The following is a 21,982-nucleotide window of genomic DNA, read 5'->3' as shown; positions in this document are numbered from 1 at the left end:
CCAACAAAAAAAGCAAAACATTTTATAAACACCTTAACTGTGAAGTAGTAAGGGTAAAGTTTCTCATAGTATTTGCACAATGTGGCAGGAAAAAAAAGGAAGAGAATCCCATAAACCACTGAATATAAACAGTCACTGACAAGAAATGTGCTTATTTTCTACCATAATGCTTCTAGGTAAGAAGTATGATATTCTACTATGAAAAGATAAACCAAAATATTAGACTTTCAGAAAATCAAGCTTTAGATGAAAGCTGAAGGAAAATATAGACTCCTTAGCAGATCCGTACCTGTTGTTCCTGAAGTAAATATATATAAAACAGATGACTTGAGGTTGTTGGCAGAGCGATGATTAACGGGAACAGGGTCTTCAGATGCAGACTCTATTTTGTCTAAAAGGGTATGCACACTTGGAAAACTGGAGTCTTTGGTCATTATCCACACACTAACATCTTTTTGGAGGTTGGGAAGAATTTCTTCCAGTGTCCCAAGCAAATCTTAAAAATTAACATAAAATAACGTTACTTATGTCTTCACAAAACTAGCAAATAAAGTATTTTTTCTCTGAAAGTTTTACTTTTTATAATAGAAAGAGGAACGAAGTCACCTGCATGAACATAAATTCAGTAATTTTGAACTAGAATGAAAATTCACTGAAAACAGGATATAATATGGTAAAAATAATGCTGACCCCACAAGGTCTAATTGTCAACTATCCCTCAAAGTAAAATGGTGAGCTTTGATTACTAGCTTCTGCTTCCCACCTCATTTTGGATAACCCTTGGTCATTGCTAAGACCAGAATGAAGTGTAGTTAAGCTTCAACTTCAAGTAAATAATGAAACCTGTTGAAGAGGAAAAGCAAATATACACATAGATGATAATTACAGTGCAGGTTTCGCTGTATGCCCTCAACAGCAATCTCACCAAGCAGTATTTTTTTCAAAAGCACAGAAGTGACTGATTTAAAAAAAAAACCAGACAAACAAAAAAACTATTATCATGTATGTAGGTACCTGAATTTCACAGAATAGAAATATGACACGGGCACATGGCTTATTCAGACACTGCCAAAGAACCATGTGACTATTTATATAGTACTTCAGGTGTTTTAGATACCTTAATGAATCTGATTTTAGGTACATCAGACAATTTTATTTTCTTATAATCACATGTTCATTCATTGAGCCATTCCTTCTATTGACTTTTACCTGAATATAAACTCACTTTTATGAAATAAAACCAGCAGCATAACTAAGATCTATTGCTGGCTTATCAGGAAAGAAATCATGAGAGAGAGTCCCAGATGAAACAAAAATTAAAAAATATAAATAGAGGCCAATCCTTAGGTAACACATTTGCTATTTATGTTTCTAAGCATTTTTACAATGTCTTTTTCTCAGAACACTGCACAGGCATTAAAGTACTAATCCAGGAAAATTCTCAAGAATAGGAATAATACTGCTTTCAATAGAACTATTCATATACTTAAAGACTCATTTACACTTAAGTGCTTTGCTGGATCTCAGCCTATGTAATTAATCTTGCAAATATCCCCGTGGGTATAAATTTATGTTATTATCTCAGTTTTTATAGATGAATAAACAAAGTTGACATGACTCACCCATAACCTCATAATGAGGCACTGCTAGAGCCAGCATTTGAAATCTTGATGCTAACTTCAAGCTCATTTAACAAATGTTAAATATGGATATTTTTAATAGAATCCCTTTGCATAAATTTTATACCAAAATAACTGAAGATTTTCAATCTTTCACAAAACTGCTCACGACAGACTGCTATCTATATTTTAATGACATACTAATCTCTATTACTAAAACAGAGATATAGCCTACTGCTGCCAACTAAACATATGTCTTAAACCTAAAGCCTACAGAGTACGAGCTCTACATATTTTATGACTGTTTAGCAAATAGATCTGATAGAGTGTGACATTAAAATTTTTGTGTTCTAACTTCCTTGCACTGCAGAAGGATTTCGGGAAGGAATCATTCAATTATGAAAATCTAAAAGATACATAGCCTCCTGTTTGAATCATTGGAGTACAGTCTCCTTCCACTATGCATAGCAATAGAAAACATGTGAATAAAAAATAATGTTAAGGACAACAGTGTTAACTGCAGGAAACTGATGCACTGAAAAGTCCAGGTTCACTGGCATACTAATTCTGTTTTGCTGTTGTATGATAAAATCAGGGTATATTTTTTCAAGTAATAAATATGAAAATACAATGGTATTATTTCTAATGAAAACCAGCTATTAATAAACCAAGTGTGACAGAATAACTATATACTTATTATCTTCTGATACTGATTTTTGTCTTCCTATTATGCATATATACACATATATGTCTCCTTATTGGTCACTTTACATACATATCACTTTACTGGTGCACTGGCTCCAACTACAGTGTTAAAGATTGTTAATTATTAAGGATTGTTAAGAATTTCTTGGCTCCTCCAGCTTCCAGTAATCATTCGAACCAGATTCAGCTCTCTATCCTGTGTAGTGTCATTTCCAGGTAACAAATGTGATGTACAGATAATGAGAAAAACTGTCCAATAAGTCATCATGCAAAGTTGTCCTGCGTAATTACAGTGTAATTGTAAATGAAATTTCACCTATTGTTTAATTGGAAACTATCCTCTTGCAAAAGGCCTGGCAAAAAACCCTTTATGAGTATCACCCTTTTTAAGTACTGCAGCTACCAAAGGGATCATTGCAGCATTTCCTTATTTTCCATAGACAAATTCATTCCTTCTTGCATTTCCCTAAACTGTTTTGCTTTTTATATTTTTGAAAGTCATGAAGATGAAACAGTATTACCTACCAACTCTTAACTTCTCTACAGAAGACTTTTTTGTTTAGGACTGCATGACATGAAGAAATTGACAAATATTTTTTAGTATCCAGAAGTTCTAGATAAAATGTGCACCCAGTTATTTGGATAGTTGAGTAACATGAAGTGCAAATCTGTCAAAAAGAAGAGGACTTACCTCTTCTTTATCTTTTTCCCTTCTTTCCTTCCTTCAAAGGAAGAAAGATGGCAACCATTAATTTCAACTCTACAGACACAACCATTTAAGATTCAAGAACAACAGGAGGGCATAGCACCCATTTAGTAGACTGAAACATATTTAAACAATTAAGATCAGTCTTCAAATTAAGCATACACACTGTTATATTGTTTCTCTAAACACTCACTCATAAAACCTATGGTTTTTGTTGCACAGAGGCTTGGGTTTTTTTAACTATTATTAAACTATGAATCAATTATATACAATAGAATTTTTCTTCTGTGGTCAGGAAACTAGTACTTGGCACAATATGTGAACAGCTTGTAATTATACATTATCTTGAAATAAATTTCTAGTTAGATAGCAGAGAACAGCAGAAACAGTGATTTCCTGAATAAGAAAGGGTGATTTAAAACAGCTGTATTCAAAGTGCCAGAAAATGAAAATTCTGGAACACACAGGAGCATGGGGTATTTAAAGATAACTCTCAGTTGTACTAACATATTTCCAAAGAATAATCCTGATGATAGTCAACCAATGTTCTGTTCCCTGAACAAAGAACTTTTGGGCCAGACGTTGTGTAGGGCTCATTGGTCTTTACATTATCATCTTGTCCATGTGTCAGGAAAAAACAGTCCTCTTGGAGGAGCTATAGTTTCATTATTTCTAGAGCTATCTGGTATGTGTACTTTACCATATAGGAAAGCAATTACAGTAAAGCAATTAAGCTATTTAAGCTTGTGGTTTCTCTCAAGTATTTGTTTGCTTTTTATACTATGAAAGTATATTCAGGTTGTGGTTTATTTGTTTTGGAAGAAATGGCTGCTTATCTAAAATTTGGCAAAGTAGTCAGCAGTTCTGAGTGCATTGTTTACATAGTTTGTATATAAATATGGACCATTTGCTAACTATTTGGATTCTACTAGGAAAAAAAAGTATCTGTAATCCATCAAGATGAATACGCTTCTCCACTGTTCTTGTTTTTTGCTTCCCCTCTTGCTTTTAAAGCATTTCATTATTCAACAAAAAGTTCGTAAAACTGTTACATTAAATTCCCATGAATACATAACTCAGTTATACCTTTTGAGAAAGCTAGGAAAGTATGTTTTGGTTTTGAACTACTGTCCTAGGCTTCAAGTTGCATAAAAGGTTTTTAATGTTATTTTCTATCAAAGAAACAATGCAGCCTGTTGGCAAGGACACAGCCTACACTGATGAAAGAAACACATCAGATTATGAGACCAACTTGTACTGAACAGAAAGTTACTCAGAAGGAAAACTGTATTAAATGGTTCTTACATAACTTTGATTGTACCCTGGCTGATATGCTCAGTAAACTAGGGCAAGTCCAAACTCTATCCCACACTGTCCGGCCTCAGAAAATCATTGTTACTTGTACTTGATCCCCCAAGTGACTCCTTACACTCAGCACTTATTCTCACTAAATAATAATAACAGAAATTACAATCAGCGTTGGTATCTTGAAACGCCACTGAAGGTAGTAAAGGTAGTAAAACAGAAACCAGCCTGGAAATCACAGTTGGCACTGTTTTCCACTCAAAGGCCATCTGGGACAGAGACGCAGACTAAGTAAAAGCAAGTGATCCAAGAGATATGGTGTCTAACAGAGAAGATGAGTGTCTTCTGCAGGTCTTCCATGGTTTTCTTGTCCTAAATGTTTAGGTCTGAATAGGTTTTTATTCCAAATAGTTAAGAAAAGATGGTTTTGATAAAATCCATATGTTTCACTCACTAACATACGAGAGCTGATACTGCTACTTGTATATAATACCGTATGACCTTAACTCACAAATATGAAAAAAGACTTTTGTTTACTCTCTTTCTCCAGGATGTAGACAAACTTCTGTCTGAACTTTACTCCTGCCAGCATAAACCCTGGTTCTGAGCTCAGATGGCAGGAAGCTCAGAATACACTCAGTGGCAGCAGGAAGTACTGCTGGTGTCTCAAAAGTAAAGAATCATGGCCAGGAAAATGCTGTACTTGTACAGCTGGGCGATGTAATTTTGTACAGAATTGCAGAATCACAGAACGGTTGTGTTTGGAAGGGACCTTTGGAGGTCATCTTGGTCCAACACCTCTACTCAAGCAGACCCATGTAGACCAGGCTGCCCACGTGTCCATGCAGCACGTATGCTCCCTGAATAGCCTTTGCTATCAGGACTGATGTACACCAACCTCATCGAGTTTAGTAATGCAATCCTTTCACAGCTGAATCCTTGCATCAGAAGTCATGATGGCAATCTGGGATTTCCTACTAAGAACCGAATTCTTTCGCATTGCAACAACTATAAATGCACCGGCAAATTCCAGTGTACCATTCTGATGGGTCACTAGATTCTAAGTATTGATTAATAGCATTTCTGTTACACAGGTACTGCCTAAAAGATAAAATACTCAAGCAAGACTCCAAGGAATAGAAACATTCCCTAGAAAAGACACAGTGCCTCAAAAGGTGCCTTCATTTTAAGCCATACTTTACTCCTCTATTTAACCAGTACTTTTTAAATGAGTAAGGGTGCCGTAATCTGGTAACAAATGTAGTATGGACAAATAACCTTTTAAACAGGTCAGACTGCTGTTAAGAGTAAGCTGATGATGGCAGTCTGATAGGGGCATACAGCTTCTTTTTTTCTCCTTTACAAGTTCCTTGTTTACTTACATGTTAATTAAATTCTATTTTATTAAAAATGCAGTTTTAAACTCCAACTCTTGAATCTATTTCAACAAATATACCCCAGAATGGGAGTGGTGGTAGACAGTGTTTCTGGGAATGGAAGTGTGAGAATGTTACATAACAAATTAAAGCAAGAGCTAAATGCTCTGGGAACACAGCACACAAATGAAAGTAGCTAAAGCAAAATTCTGTCTCTGCCCAAAAGGCAACTGGAAATACTGGAAAGGAACACAAAGTCTAAATATTGGCAAATCAGAGAATCTATATTTGCCTTAGAGCCAGCACTAGACTGTGCTAAATGAATTAAAATAACATTGCTGTAATAGAAAAAATTCTACCTTTTAGAGATAGCCATTTCATGTAAGAAACCAACAAGAGAGAAATTTTGAAGTTTTAACAACATATCTGAGGCTTAAGAGAAAAACATTTAATTGCAGTGAGTTCATGGAATACATAAGTCAAAACCAAACCCCCAAAACTTAAGCACTATTGGAAGACTCCCACCTAAAGTTAGAAAAAGCAATCAAAATATCAGAGAATTGTCAAACCAGAAGAAAGTCTGACTGCAAGTGCTGAAGGAAAGAGAAGATGATACTAATCGGACCAGGTTACCAAACCACAACCTCTGAAAAATATGCAGGCATAAAGCAAAATTCTACTGAGTACAAATGAGAGGGATTGTGCAAGAGGGAGCATGAAAGACTGAACAAGGTGTGGAAGAAAATGCAACCATAAAGAGTACCCAGCCTATTTGGATAGAGGATCACATTTGGAAAAAATAAAAGCATTTTGGAAAAATTACAGGATGTACCAAAAGAAGCTGCAAGATGCAATCATCTCACGCAGAGGAAGGCTACACCACCATTCTGAGCCAGGAAGGTTTAGCAATAAACAAGTATCTGTGGGAACTGTTCCAAATACCAACAGAAGGTAGAAGGTTCCCTTCAGCACAAATGTAACCTTAATATTACAGTGGATTTGAGTACAGGTTCCTGATCTAATGTGCCATTACAGACAAGAATTTCAAGATTTGGTCTTGCTGAGCACATATAGTTAATGGTCAAATTGTTAAGGGCATAATTTCTGCTGTGCTGCAGTATACGAACAAGACTTAAGGTCATCCAAAATATTGAAAAGGTAAGTTTTGTAACTGTTACAAGAAATTAAATTGCTAAGTCAAGCTCATATTTGTTGGTGGAGGGTGAAAAACCTGCATATTTTTGAAAATCAGAATTTCCACTATCAAGAAATAATACCATTACATACTAATCTCTGATTAAAAAAACAATGCTAGTTGTCAAACATGATGCCTGGATATGACAATAATAGGTACTGGGCCACAGGTTGCTTTTAGTGTAAATATTTTGCAAAAAAATATACTATGTTCAAGCTATGCATAATCCTGTGGAAAATGGTGCCACAAGAGGAAAACACAAACAAGTTCGTCATGCCTACGGGTAAGGAAGAATCCCTTGAAACACACAATAACACTGGACAAAAAGATGTTTAACAGATCTCTCAGAATTATCTAACTGTGAAACCTCAGTATTAAATACTGCCCGACAATTTTTATAAACATTAGGGAGAAATACTATGTACAATAATTATGTATAGTATGGTTTTGTTTCAAGAGTTGTATGAGTTAGTCCTTACAGTCACTGAATGGTATATGAAATTTCAGTTGCAAAACCTGGGCTCTTTTAGAGAGGCTCCTTTTCCATATTATGGAAAACAAACAAGGACATAACAGAACTTCAACTTCTTTCATAGATACTGATGGGAAAAAAAAAAAAAAAAAAGCGTCTAAGTTCCTAAGAGGAATACTGTGAAGCCTTACAGGTTCAAGGGACTGACAAACTTAATTCAGAGACTAAAACCCATGAATAAAGTAAGAAGACCAACACATAAAAGACCAGCTTAGAAGACTTAATGTGTTAGTACCTCTGTTGTATTATCTGTCTGCACATAGCTCTTTTGTGAGCAGAGGCAGACTCCTAGAACAAGTTAGTTTAACACAGTCACTCTCACTATCAGCTGCTAGTAACAAATTTAAGAGTGGAGAAACACGGACCCTGTTCCTGATTTGCAAATGCTTTTTTCATTCATTAATTAACCTCTCATTTTAATAAAGACTACTCTTAGATACAAGTTTTGATCCAAAGTTCTCCTTCACCACAGTTGATGAGCAAGAATTTCCTGAACATTAATTCCGTTCCATAAACTCAAAAGCACGTATTCACAAGAGACTGTTAAATGAGATTTTTTTTCTACTAAGTAAGAAGGCAAAATTAAAACCTGTCAGTTCAGAATGATGTGTTTTGGGATTATAGTTAAATTGGCTTTTGTTTCATTAGCTTGTTTTAATTACCAAGCATTCTTAAACCAGCATACTATATACAATCAGAATGACAAAATTTGCGAGGGAGAAATCTTAAATACATTTTGAAAGCACAAATTTGCAGCAGCAGAGAACAGATGGAAGGAAATTCCACCATTTAGGTGTCATGGATGCAAAACCCCACAACCTGTGTAATAGGAATAAGGCAGTAAGTTGTGAAACAGAAATATGGCAGAGTAGACGTGAAGTAATAATTTTGGAGAGGAAGGGTAACTTTAATATTTGGAAATATCCTCCTCCAACCAAATGTCAAGGTTCTGTGTGATCTTTCAGCATTGCAGGTTCACTTGCACTGATCATAAATGCTGAGGCAAATTGAGGTTTTGGATCTGTCTTCAGTTTATACAACTCTCTAATTGAAGCTCAGTTTGAATATAAAATGCACAGTATGCCTCCATCAAGATTTTAAATTCTTTTGAAGCACTTAATAAAAATGTAATACTTTGGAAACTGACACAACACACACCATTATCTCCTATACAAATACAGAAATTTCTTCTACAATCCAATGCCAACCCTAAGTTGGTTATTACAAATCAACCCTCTATGTGCTTCACCTATAAAAAAACCCTCTCACTTTTAGTCCCTGGAAGACTATTGTACCTCTGCAAATAGTTGTACAGCTGAGGTTGTACAGTCTGAGCTTAGACCTTTTAGTTTGCAGTGGTTTTGATCCCTACAAAGATGGGGAGATAGTACAGGAGAAGAAGGTACATGAGTTAAGATTAAAATTGACTATTTAAAAAGGAATGGGAAATTATTCTTAATAGATCATTTTAACCTTTTCTGAAACAATAAACAACTACTGAAGCGATTAAATGCTAGATATTCCAAACTTTCCTACAACGCACATTTTTAAAGAAAAGGTTAAATGGATGTCCCCAAAGCATGGATGTACTTGATGCTGCCTGAGAGGCTTAAGTTTTATGGTTTCTTGAAGCCCCTTCTAGCCCAAGGTTTCTTTCATTCTGTGAACATCTGAAAATCAGGTTTTCAATAAAGGAGCTGGAGATTTGGCATTAAAATCTTTGGATGTGCGAATCAGGCGTATACTCTACCTGCTCCCACCACCAGTATCTTGGGCTCACAGCTACTGACACAGTGCAGGAGAGATCTGGAGCGGACATTGAAGTTGAGGAAAGCCACCACGCAGCCCAGCTTGGCCAGCCCGAACCACACGTGGATGAAGTCTGGCTCGTTGCCCATCAGCAAGGCCACCGTGTCACCCTTCTTCAGCGCCCCGTGGCGCAGGAAGACCTGCGCTATCCTGTTACTCCTTCTGTCCACGTCCTGGTAGGTGTGCACTTTCCCTTCATAGATGAGGAACGGCTTGTGGGGCTGCTTCTCAGCCAGCTTCACAAACTTGTCCAGGACGGTGACAATCTTCCCTTGCAGTCGGTACATCTCCACTCTCAGCCCGTACATCAATACTTTCAGCAGGTATCTCAAGTCATCCCAGAAGTAGGGGAAGAGGAGTTTCTGGAGGAGGTGCAAGGAGAAAATCCCGGCGGCAGCGCCCGGCACCCAGGAGGGCAGCATTGGGATTCGGTAAAGGTCGTCCCAGCCACTCATTTACCTACAGCCAGGCGGCCTGACACAGCGGGGTCGGGACGTGGCGAGCAGCCAGGACGGGTGCGGAGTCCGAAGAGAAAGCCGGTAAGGGCTGAGGCTTCTCCTGCCCTCTCCTCCACCAGAGAGGTGCGCCGCCGCCCTGGGAAGCCCGCACCAACTCCCGGTCAGGCAGCAGCAGGGCAGGGGGAGCCGAGCTGCTGACAGCGGCCGCCCGCCGCACACCTCGGTCCCGCCACCCGCCTCAGCCCCGGCACAGCTGCCGCCCGGAGCCGCCCGCCCGCCCCAGCCTCCCCGCGCTGCGTCGGACTCCGCATCTGCGGGAGGGCAAGCTCCGTCGAGAGAGGCGCGGGCGGGCAGGGCGGGAGCTGCTGCCCTCACCACGCACGGCTGAGGCGAGAGACACTCCCCACCCCGCCCCCCGGACTCCCGGACAGCACCGAGCTGCTGCGGGGCGGCGGCGGCTGCTCCCTGCGCCGGTTGCATAAGGCGCGATCTGGGGCATCCCCCCACCCCGGCGGGGGAAGCCCGGGAGGCGGCTCCTGGGTACAGCGGCGACCGAGCGGACGAAGCGTCGCCCTGCGATAGCCCTCGCCGCGGCGGACGGCGGCAGAACGAGGGCCGGGGCTCCTATTCCTGGGAGGACGGTGGGACGCGCCGGGGCGGGCAGGCGCTCCCCGCCGAGCTGCTGTAGCGGTTGGAGCAGTTCGGCCCCGGGAAGTCAGTTACCACCGCTGGTCCATGGCGCTCGGCTCCACGCTGAGGCCTCGAGCAGGGCTCCGCGTCCAAGCCCTGTCACCACGGAGGCCCTGGCCAGCCCGCTGCCCGTGCTCACGCACCACCTCGGCCTCAGGAGCGGTTTTAGACAGCGAAGACCAGCGTTGCAACTAGCCTGGATCCGGGAAATATCTTCAGGACCAGTTCAGTCTACCTGGAAACTGGGGGCTGGGCCAAGGCCACTGTGCGAATATCTTCTTTGTGCTGAAGGGACACTGCTGGCAAGAAGCGGTCACACCTGGGCGTGGTGCTGTTCCTGCTGCTGGTGAGGTCTGTCACCCCAAGCACTTCAACACACCAATGGCTCCCTGCCATCCAAAGGCATCCACTGCCGCTGCCCTTAGTCAGACACAAACGTGGTGTTTGAGTATTTTAGTGCAGCTGAGTCTGGAGTTATGTGGACTGTGGGAAGCTGAGGTCAATTTAAGAGTGACACATTTTCTGCCCTTGTGTTGGCCACAATTTGAATTTCTGACTAGTGCATCGTGACAAAAAATCAGAAAGTACTTACTTATTTCAAAACTGTAGCCTATAACAAATGCAATTTTTTACAGGATATGAATGTGCTTTTGAATAATTCTGAATTTTCTAAAGTCATAAGACAGTAACTGGTAGTTTACAGTATGAACTCCTCTGTCTGCCTGTTGCTAATATCACACCAGAATAATCTAGCCTCTTGTCATGTTCCACTCCCAGTCCTACTGTTTGCCTCATGTGCTGGGCTAGTGCTCCAGAATGTTGCTGCAGTATCTTCAAGTACTTCTCATCCATCCAGTTGGCACTTGATATTCAAATAATTTTCCTCCCCAAAATGGTGCATCTTAATTGTGAGCTCTGAAAGCTGACAGTGTAGCCCATGTTTCCATTTTCTTCTTCAGAAACCAAGCCAGCCTGCTGTGTCATTTGTACACTTTGGAGTCAGTGAGGGATGTTTTCCTTCTCTGGACAAGGAAGAAATTTATATACCAGAGAATACTTCTTCCAGACTCATCTTGAGTTTTATGAATAGCGTGGAGGGAATCCCATATCTGAAAAGATACACTGACCTTCTTCTTGAGACTGTCTAGCACAAGTGTTAGTAGAAGCCCTGAACAGAGTAGTGAAGTCTGAACAGTAAAAGCAACTCATCACTTAGTTCTTTCTAAAATTCTCCCTTACTACATCCAGACAATGTCTCAGCATTTCTGCTCTGCAGGTCTTCTGGCCACTGCTTGCACTTCCACACTCAGAGTGTAACAGTCCTGACAGACCTTTGCTTCTCTAAAACACTTATCTGATAACCCATTCATCAGCCTAAATCTAGCCTGTTGGCCTGTCTCCTATTCTGCTAAACCCTAAGTCATTCTCCTTTGCTATGAGTCTACAGTGTCTCTTCTTTTTTATTTCCTTTCTTTTCCCTTCTTTTCTCTCCTGCTCTGAGTATCAGTTACTCTTTCAGCCTGTAAACCATCCTATACAGCTTTTCTTTCTAGGGCAGAGGCAGTTTGCATATAGCAATTTATAATATTTAAATGTTGGAAATACATGTAACAGTTAAACATTTCATACATTAAGCAAATGGCCTAAATTTGTCAAGTCCTCCTTACAAAACTTTATTTTTGAACCAAAACTTTTATTTTGAACCATGGCATTTTTCCTGCAAAGCTTGTTTTGTCTAACTTTGGTGGGTTTCTTAGCTAACCCATGTCATCTCAGAAAGAAACTCCTGTCAGCTTCTTCCCCTCTTCTGCCTAAGCCTTCCTCTTTATGTCTAAGGATCGTCTTAACCTCTTTTGGAGCCTTGTGACAAAACCAAGAAAATTGGTATCAATGAAGTGTGAATGGAAATGTTTATGGGTGAGGAAGCAACAGCTACAAAATAGCTGAAAGGATGATCTGTACTGATAATGAAGAACACAGCTTCCAGGCAATCAGATTGAGGAATGCATTGTTTCCAGCAAACCCAGGAGGCCTGCACTCTGATGAAACCACAGCACAAATGACTCATTAAAGGACAAACCTGCCCTCTCACCAGAGGAGGGTGACAACAAGGTCGCAGCACAACAAGGCTGCAGCATATCACATATGCCATTGCTTTCCTGCTACCCAATAGGTGGCAGGAAAACAATGAGGAACTCAAGAGATGGAATTCAAATGCTGCAAATACATTCCTCAAATTATCGTGTTATTACAAGAAGACTTTTCGTCCACAGTAAATGTGATACACACTTCTGTTCTACAAACTCAAAAATTTGTAAATCACTCTAAATCACAGTGCGCACTGCCTTCCTCAGAGTTTGAAAAAATGGCTACGGAAGGGTAATAACAGAAACAATAGATCATCTGTTTCTCAGGCTTTTTGGCATATATTCTGCATCATGCAGTTGTAGAATCGATACTTTATTGCTGAGAGAAAAGACTTGATTCAACCAGATCTTTTGAAACTAGATTTGTACCAATGCCCCAGTAATCCTGACAGGAAAAGTTTGGTTTATTCTGATTTTTTTCTGCCCTTGAAACTGAGGAAGACAAGGAATAATGGAAATTTAATTCTGGCCATTTGACTCAAGCCAAAGCTCAGCTTCTTGCTCATTTCTTTGTGTAATTTGAAAAACGTTTTTGGCTCTTCCCTTAAAACCCTGGAAACCATATGGACTGTCTTTCCTGTGGTCCTGTATGCACTGAGAATTGAATGAGAGGATCAGGGAAAAAAGGTGGACTGAGGCAGCAACACATTCAGAAGTGGCAGGCAGCAGCTTCTTACACTGCTTTTGATTGCTAAGAATACTCCTTACTACTGGGACATCTCTCCTTTAAGTTGTTGCATAGTCAAATTATGCTAAATTATGAGTGGTCTTTGTCAGCTCCAACTGCAGAGACAGTCAGTTTAGCTCAAAACTCCATGGTTTTGACTAATTTTTATCATAAAGTTTTTAATCTAGGCTAACTCATTTGGCTTTGCCCCGAAGGAATCGAGGAGAATAGACACTTGAGTTGAGTTGTGTTCCCAGCTGGCTCTAGTACTGTTATTTTCTGTTTTACTACTAAGAGTGAAAGCTGATTAGATTAAGAATATACAGACACAGCTTTGTTATATGAGTGCTGTCTGGACATCCATTGGAAATAAATTCAAGCAAATTTAATTAGTGCAAAACTAGATTACAGATAGATTTCATGGCTCTTTAAAGGTGACAGTGGCAGTAGGCTCATAGTATTTTATTGATACGGTAGAGTTTCTTATCTGTGAGGTGCAACGAAGGTATCTGTCTATGTTGTATCCTATATAGGTGTACACCTACAGGAAGACAGAAGTCTTTAGTTTTTCAGCTGGTGAGCATCACTTCTTCTAGGAAGATGTTTGGTGAGGAGACAGAATTTTAGCTTGCTTTTCGTAGATGAAGGTGACTTAATGGGTCACTGTTTCAAATTTTTTAAAAATAAATAATAAGTAAATTAAATGCTACAATAACTTCTGCTTAAAGTAATGTAAAATAACCACTGTACACTTATTTGATTGACTAGAGATCAGCGTTGTTAACTGCTACGTAAATGTGCATAAATAATTAATAAATGGAAAGACTGTGAGTTTTACAGAAGACATATACTTACATGCTGATTTGAAAGAAGGTGGAGGTTGAAAGATTTTTTTTGCAAAGCTTACTTTGAAGAAGGCAGAAGGAAAGCAGAAGGGGAGGCATTCTGCTGTGTAGTGCAGATGTACAAGAAATGAGAACAAAAATACTCAGAGGTCTATGAAAAGCTCTGGGTATACTGATGAGAGTGAAAGGAAGAGCAATAGGTGATAAGTAATTGATAGAGAACAAAAGGAAGATAAAGACAGAATGGCCTGTGAATGTGAGAAATGTGTTTTAGATATACTGTGCTGTGAGCTGAAAATCAGACAGGCAAGTGAGCAGGAGATTGCATTTACTGAGGTAACTAATGACTAGCACATCATGAATCACATTAGTCAGGAGAACAGAGAGGAAGAATTTTTTGCTTTAGATGTTATCAGTGCTGCTAATCCCAAAGAACAGAAATGATGAGCAAGTTTCTAATATAAAGACTCTGATACCCTGAAATACTTAGTTTCAAAGCAAAATTGTGGCCATGTGATCTCTGAATTGTTCCTGTTCCTCTCTATTTTGCACAGAAATTGTATCAATTATTCATTACTCATTATCCAAGTTTCTTTGTAAAGTTAACATTAATTTACTCCTTGTCATCCTTCCCAAGGGAAAGGAGAAGTTTCTATAGTGTATTAGTTGTTTTTCAGTAATTTTCTTATTTCTTGTAAAAATGGATAAGCTGAGGCAAGAAATTTCAGTAGACAGTGAAAGAGTCACAGAATTTAGGTGAAGCAATACTGGAATTGGATCTGATCCCTGCCAGTGCCAGAATTCCTGTGTGATACCGGATTAATCACTTACACCCTCCCCAAACTGGGTGATTTAGCCAAGCTATATGCCTAACCGTAGACTTTAAGACCCTCTTAGACTCTTGATTTGGTGGTTATTCAACTATAGGTGAAGACATGGGGTGTCATTCTTTGTATGCTCTGCTAAATGGAATGATGGAAAATTGAACCTTTAGAAATTATCAGACAAAGTTGACTAATATTTCTAAGGTGGATTCAGCTCATAGGTATCTGTGAAGTAGATGGGTATCTACATTGGTTATAATGGGAGCTTGCACCAAAGAAGACTGAGTATGACTAAGGGAATTCAGAGTCACTTGTCTGACCAAATGCTGATGTCTAATTTGGGATGAGTTGAATTGCTTGCTTGTCTATCCTGACAAGGTCTCAACTTAACTGTAACAGCAGTGTAAGAATGTGGTTTTATACGCAGGCATTGTCTGTACCTTGGGCTTGAATCATGATTAGGGATTTAGTGCTGTTCTAGATTCCCTGACAATAAATGTGCCTATGCAGAAGCTTTTGAGTCATAGTTGCCAGTCTCATGCATCCCAAGTGGCACTTATATTCTCAGTTTAGGTAGCTGATCTAGCACCTAAACTTAGGAGAGCTAAATTCACCTTTAGTATTTTTGCTCTCTACAGTTTCAGCTTTTTATCTAATGGAGCTGTATACACACTTATTAATATTCTTTAAAGGAAATAGCATTGTATTTATTTGAAAGGCTCACAAAGAAAATAATTTTATTTCATGTTAACTAGTTAATATCAGCAGTGAAGATGAAATTTTCTGTATGCATGGGTCAATGAGTGTGACATAAACCACTGAACTGTTAAGTAAATACAAGCTGCCATGTGCCCTGAATAAAGCAATTGTCTGGAAAAAATTGTATGAGATTAAAATTACTAACACAACACATACTTGCAGTGGTAAATTAATGTCGTGAAGAAACCTTAATTAAGGCTATTCCAAAGTTTAACTCTAAAAAAAACCTCCAAAAATGCTTATATTTTAAATGTAGTGATATTTATTTTTAAGTAAATAAACCCTAGAAATATTGCAAAAAATTTACCCATTGATCGGCTTTTTGTTATATTGTCATGAGCTAGAATCTGTTTTACTCTTGATGCTATGTAGAACTCATAAACTCATACTACAGACAAAACACTGAGCCCTGAATTATTTAGTAAGCTGTAATTATTCTGCTCAATTTCCCTTCAACAGAAACCGTTTTGATGCCCAAGAGTATGGTATGACCCAATAATGAAATCTAAAGGAGTTTAATTTTATTCTGATGCAACTCAGATGGAAGAAAAATTTCTTTTTGAAAAATGTGATTAGATAAACATTTCCCTGAAACACCTCAGTGTAGAAAGAAAATATACACAAATTACCAAAATGCTTCTGTAGTGTAAAAACAATTAGTTTTGATATTATCATTTTGATACATTATGCCTTTTAATATCCAGATACACGATATAGTGCTGCATGTATATTTGTAATATGCATAAAGGAATTAGCTTGTGCTATTTTAGTACCATAAGCATCAACAAGGTGAGATACTTCAAGTTCAGGGGCAGGGGGGGGAAGTTGTTTTAAATAAGGTATTTTATATGTATGAAGTTTTTTTTTTCCCCAGGCAAAATAATAGCAAAAATTTTGAAGTGTCAGCTATTTATTTCCATTTTTTATTAAAGCAATTTTAAAGTAGTGACTTTTCTTCTGGAATAGAAGTTTTGAATTTTACAGCAGAAAAAGGTGAAATAGAAATTCCTAGAAGAAAATAGTGTCTATGACCTAAAAATAGACAGCTAGCTTTTCAGATTGTCAGAATGCTGTAATATGGAAAAGGAAGAAAACAGCTTCACAGTCTGAAGATTATCTTGCAGATTGTCCCCCACTATTGAATTATTCCTTAGTATGTGCTGAATCCCTTTCTATATTTTAAAAAACAGAAACATATAATCTAGAAAATCTCTATAAATTAAACATACCTTAAAAATGCAGTTCCCAGCTCTTTGTATCTCACTATTCAACTACATCCCCCTTAAAGTAAAATAATTATATCTAAATAATTGTGTCTATTAATTTCCACAGTTTATCTGTGAAATTTATGTCTAGCAAAGTCTAAAATCTTAAATCTAAAACTAGACAAGTAATAAGCAAACCAGGAATGGATGGCTGAGTGGCCAGTCAGCAAGTCAGCACCGGAAGAGCCACACAAAGCTAACTCTTGATTAATAATGTCACAGGGGGGATTTGGGGAATGAGTAGTGTAGTCATACATACTAGAGTTATTGCAGGGACCTGAGGAGGTAAAGACTAAATTTGTTGTGGTGAGAGAGGCAGGACATTATGGAAGTTTTTGATCACTGGAAAGCATTTAGGACTCAAATCCATAGGAAACGAAAAATCATTTTTATAATATTTTGGAATGCTTCTTTATTCTGTAGTTCTGTGAGGACATTCATTTAAAATGCTTACATTACATAAAGTGTCTTGTCTCAAGTCATTTATTACAGCATGTCAACACTACAGACTTGTGTCAACCTTTCAAGGATGTAGAGAAATATAATCTCTGTTCAATGTAATTTTATTAACAGAAAGCTTTACTATTCATGTAGTAGATCATGCAAAAAAGGCACTTTATTATTGTCTGTTAATTTGCTTTGAATAAGCTCCATGGGTAAATCTGTAATTTTGCCTGAATTCATGAAACTGTGTTCATACTAGGAGCCATTCGCCTATATATTATGCCAATGTATTAGTACTCTAGTAAAATTTAGCCATAACCTCCCAGAGAAGCATACTAAAATATTAAGTTTTTCTCAATCCTTGAACAACTTTGTTGATGGAATAAGCTTACAACAGTGAGTTTTTTGAATCCTGCAAAGGTAAAGTTGGGGTTCAGTCTCACTGTCACCCAGAAGTGATCTGAATTAAGAACTGATAGCAATCTGCAAATGTAAACCCCACTTTTTCTTTTTTTTTAAATTTATTTCGTTGCCAGTTTATACATTTGCAATGAAATATAATAATGATATGGAAAACTTTCACTTTTTCACATTTTACTCTGGTAGACTCAAGCCAGTGTTTTTAATTTTACTTCTTACACAGCTCCTGCCTTGCTAATCAAGTATAGGAAATGGCACTGGCCTTACTTGACTCTTGAGGATAGCTAATTATTTGTAGAGAAAGATCAAAAGCAGCTCTTAAATCAGAGTCAGATGAAGATTTGAATCTGAATATAGATCCTTCAGAAAGGATATTCTGGTGCAGGCTCAGGTGTAAGGTATGCAAGAAGACGAAGTCTTCAAAGCATGAGGAAAACCCAGCCAGGATGTGAACTGAATGGAGGAAACAAATGACTTGTTAGTATAAAGTACCATCGCTTTCACATCTTTTAAATAAGTATTTTATTGATCAGTAGTTTAACTTAAGTCATGGGTGATTTGAAAGTACCTAACATACAGGCATTCCACGCCTTAAGTTTTGGTATTTCTTGTAATTGTTGTTCCAGACTACTAATGCAGAGCATAGTATCCCGATTCGTTTTCTAAGAGATGTCAAATATTAAAAACATTTTTCTATATAATCTTATCTTGGCTTGGAATAGGATGACAAGTCTTCCAGTGATCACCAGGGAAATTTTCTGGCATGTTGGCCTGTGTCAAAACAGCACAGAGCACATCTGAGGCATGAAGATCTTAAGCAAAACTGCAACAATGAGTAAATACGACAAACTGGCTCTAAGAAATCATCTCTGAGCTAGATGCCTAGCATTTCCATTCTGTTTGCTTCTGCTTTGTGGATATGTAACCAAAGTTAATTTAAAAGAAAATTAAAAAGAAATCTTTCTAATCAGGATGTTTTTAATAGCTACCAGTTGGAATTATTCAGTTTTTTTATTACCCGGTTTAATTTCTAGGTGAAAAGGCTGCTGGAATCATCCTTCAAAGGATTAGAACAGGGTGTTTGCCTTCTGTGTCTTCAGGCATGCCTAAGATAGTTTTCAACTTGCCTCTGTTTTTTGAACTTTCACGTTTCCATCACAGAGTTAAACGGTATGTCAGAGAACATCTGTCCCTTATTTGTGCTTTCATTATTTTGTACTTTGATTGCATTAGAAATTTTACCTGATGACTCTGAAGATAGTATTATCAATGTTAGCTGATATAACAGTTCGTTACTGTGGCCTCTTCTTGTTAGCAGTACTTCCGTGTACTTGTACTTGTACTCCCACTGTCCCTGTGTTTCAAAAAATTGTCTTCTATATGGAACACCACCTTCAGAAATACTTTGTCATCTGATATAACTGAGTTGTATGCTAAACCACCAATTTCTTTAAATTCAGTAGCAAAAATGACCTTTGCTCATTTTCTTAGTTTTCTCCTCCCATGAGTTTTTCTGTTACATGGAAATGAGGGAGAGAAACAACTCTCTTGAAATCCCAAGAATCAATTTACAATGTGATACAGGGAACTGACCACTTGCTTTGCAACTTATTTACTTATAGCAGCTTATAATGATTTCTGAATATTGCTTAATAATCCTGCTTTCCTTGATTGTTCTTTTGAAATTTACCAAGGACTACTGTGTTCGTCAAGGATTAAGCAGTTAGGAGACATGTCCTTGTGAAGTAGATGCGTTCTAACCAGTTGAGTCCTTGCAGAGTACAGATAGCCATTGTTGCGTTTAAGGTGAGGCTAAATTTGGTAAGAGATGAATCCCCTTGTGTTCTATCCAGTCCTCAGAGATTAGAGGGGCTAGGGGCTGCTGGACTTATCTCTTAATAGGTATGTCAATTGGGGCCATGCCTATAGGCCTGACACCGGATGCACAAACAGCCTGTATGCTGTAGGTCCGGTTGCATTCAAGAAAAGCAGTCAGATTCAGGAATAGTACAGTTTATTTTTTATGCAACATTTACAGATTCTTTAAGATTGCCTACGATAAATGCACAGACTGCAGGTTGGCTGTATAGCACTACACACAGAAAGGAAAACGATTGCCATCATACACACACTTAACTCCCGGGTAATCACTTGGCATAGCCAAGGGCTCAAATCTTACCAAAAGGCATCCCTTCCGGGGTGGGGGTGGGGGAGGGGTGGGTGAGAAGCACAAACCCGCCAATCTGTCCCTCCGATTTGGTGTCGGATTATCGTCCCTCTGAGTTAGATACAAACTCAGGGTAGTATTTATCATAGTTTGTATGTGTGAGTGGGTGGGACTGTGGTCAAACCATTATCTCTTGAATAACATCACAGCACTTTCCTTGATTTGAGGGGTGCGCTGTTTTTTGTGGGAGAAGAGGAAGGATGAGAGACAAGGTGTCAGACTACTACAAAACAGTCCTTGAGAGGAGATAAGTGAAAGAATGGGATCACGCGGCCTCCACCTCACTTCACATTCCTCCTTGGTGCCACAGCAAACACAAATCACTGGATCTTCATCCCATCCTGTGTTTGTTCTGGGCACCATGTGTCAAGGAAATGTGTGTTTTGCAGATTTTTCATTGTTTTGCTTTTCCCACACTTCCAACACCTAACAGCCATATATGGGCAGTAGAAACTAGTGTGCTTATGCTTTTAGATAAGATAAGAGGGAGTAAACCAGTTAGGACCACTCTTGCAGTTCAAGAAATGATTTAGGACAATCTGTGCATGCTCTGAGGAACGGGGTGAAAAGTACATGGTGAGGAAGACTGTGAGCCTTCTTCTGGAAAACCCTCAAAGACGACCACCAGGAGGCAATACACAGGCGCAAAGATGACATAAACATTTTAGAACTGACATAAGCCTTTTGAACTAACTCCACCTTACTTATGCATATGTATGTTTGTATTGTGTAACCCTATGAATATGTATATATACACTGTATAAAATTCTGGTAAAATGTGCTGTGGGTGTGCAAGCTTTGAGGAGCAATCCCCTTGCACCCCAGTGCCGGAATAAACATACCTGCTTTATAACTCTTCAGGAGTTGTAGTGTTTGTTTCCGCACGTCAAATGGGTGAGGGAGAAATAATTTTAGGTGCTCATGAGTTACAGGTTCTTGTCCTTCTCTGCACATGTTTGGGCCATTTCTTCTGAATCTTGAAACCACAGTCATTTTGCGGTGCAAGAGACTCATTCCTCAGGCATCTTCTACTTAGATTCTGGTAAATGCGAATGTAAAGCAAATTGTTCTTGTATTAAGTTTCCTGTATTGAACTGGTGTGGTTTTTTACAGCTAATAATAATTTCTGGCACACATGAATTTCAGGCTTGCTTAAAGCAATGTTTGACATGCTCTTTGTGCTCCACTTTTTTCCTGGTATTCTCCTTTACCCCTTCACAAGGCAGCTTACTCTGGGAGATGACTGAAAACTCTCACTTCATATTACTGTGGCTCCATTTCACATAATCAGTGTCACCAAGCAGCAAGAGCAGGGCTACTCAACAATCTAGGGAAAAAAACATGCTGAGGATGCACACAACACAGGCAGTAGTACCCTCCCTGATCAGAGGGCTGTCCTGCTACACCTGAACACACCAGGGGGTAGGGTACTCTAACATAGGGGCTGTCAGCAGTTCCAGGCAAGGCACAGGGGTGAATCAGGTCCACTCAGTGAGTCCAGACAGAAGATGAAGACAGGGAAGTAGGAATAGAGACAAGGATACAGCAAGGTCCATTGACAAGACAGGACAGTATAGTTCAGGTAGGAGTGGCTGCCCAGGCCTGAGCTTAAATAGAGCTCTTGGGGCCTTTGGGTGGAGATTCCAGGTCACTGTTGGTCAGGGCCATAAGACCAATTAGCGACCCTTGTCCATTGTGACGCTCCCTGGGACTTGATTCTCACAATTTCTAAGAAGTTGCAATGCCCTCTGACTCTAGCTGGAGCTTCATGTCTTTAGCAGTTTTCTGAAAAGTGTTTCTGAAAAAAAAAATCCTTTCTGTTCATTCAGGTAACTTGTCATATGAAATATAGGTGAGATCTGTCGTATTCAACCACCTTGATTGATAAACCTTGTGAAGTTAATAAGGAACAAATAAGGTGACACAGTCAGGTATTTTAAAGTCATTAACTTTGCATTTATTTGATATAGTCAGTACTACATGCACAGA

General features: G+C 38.9%; 1 protein-coding gene across 2 annotated transcripts in view; it reads right to left on the bottom strand.

The window, feature by feature from the left end:
- The window catches only part of SLC27A6 (solute carrier family 27 member 6), a 43,635-nt gene extending 33,657 nt beyond the window's left edge, over positions 1-9,978 (bottom strand). For both annotated transcript variants that reach the window (XM_074812234.1, XM_074812235.1), the window contains exons 1-2: positions 9,189-9,978; positions 290-496 (exon numbers count right to left, since the gene is read on the bottom strand). In XM_074812234.1, the coding sequence (XP_074668335.1) occupies positions 290-496; positions 9,189-9,702 (721 nt within the window). In that variant the 5' untranslated portion in view covers positions 9,703-9,978. The remainder of the gene's footprint in view (positions 1-289; positions 497-9,188) is intronic.
- Positions 9,979-21,982: the final 12,004 nt, after the last annotated feature.

Source organism: Strix aluco, chromosome Z, assembly GCF_031877795.1.
Source record: "Strix aluco isolate bStrAlu1 chromosome Z, bStrAlu1.hap1, whole genome shotgun sequence".
Classification (NCBI taxonomy): Eukaryota; Metazoa; Chordata; class Aves; order Strigiformes; family Strigidae; genus Strix; species Strix aluco.
This window is presented reverse-complemented; position numbering and strand designations above follow the sequence as displayed.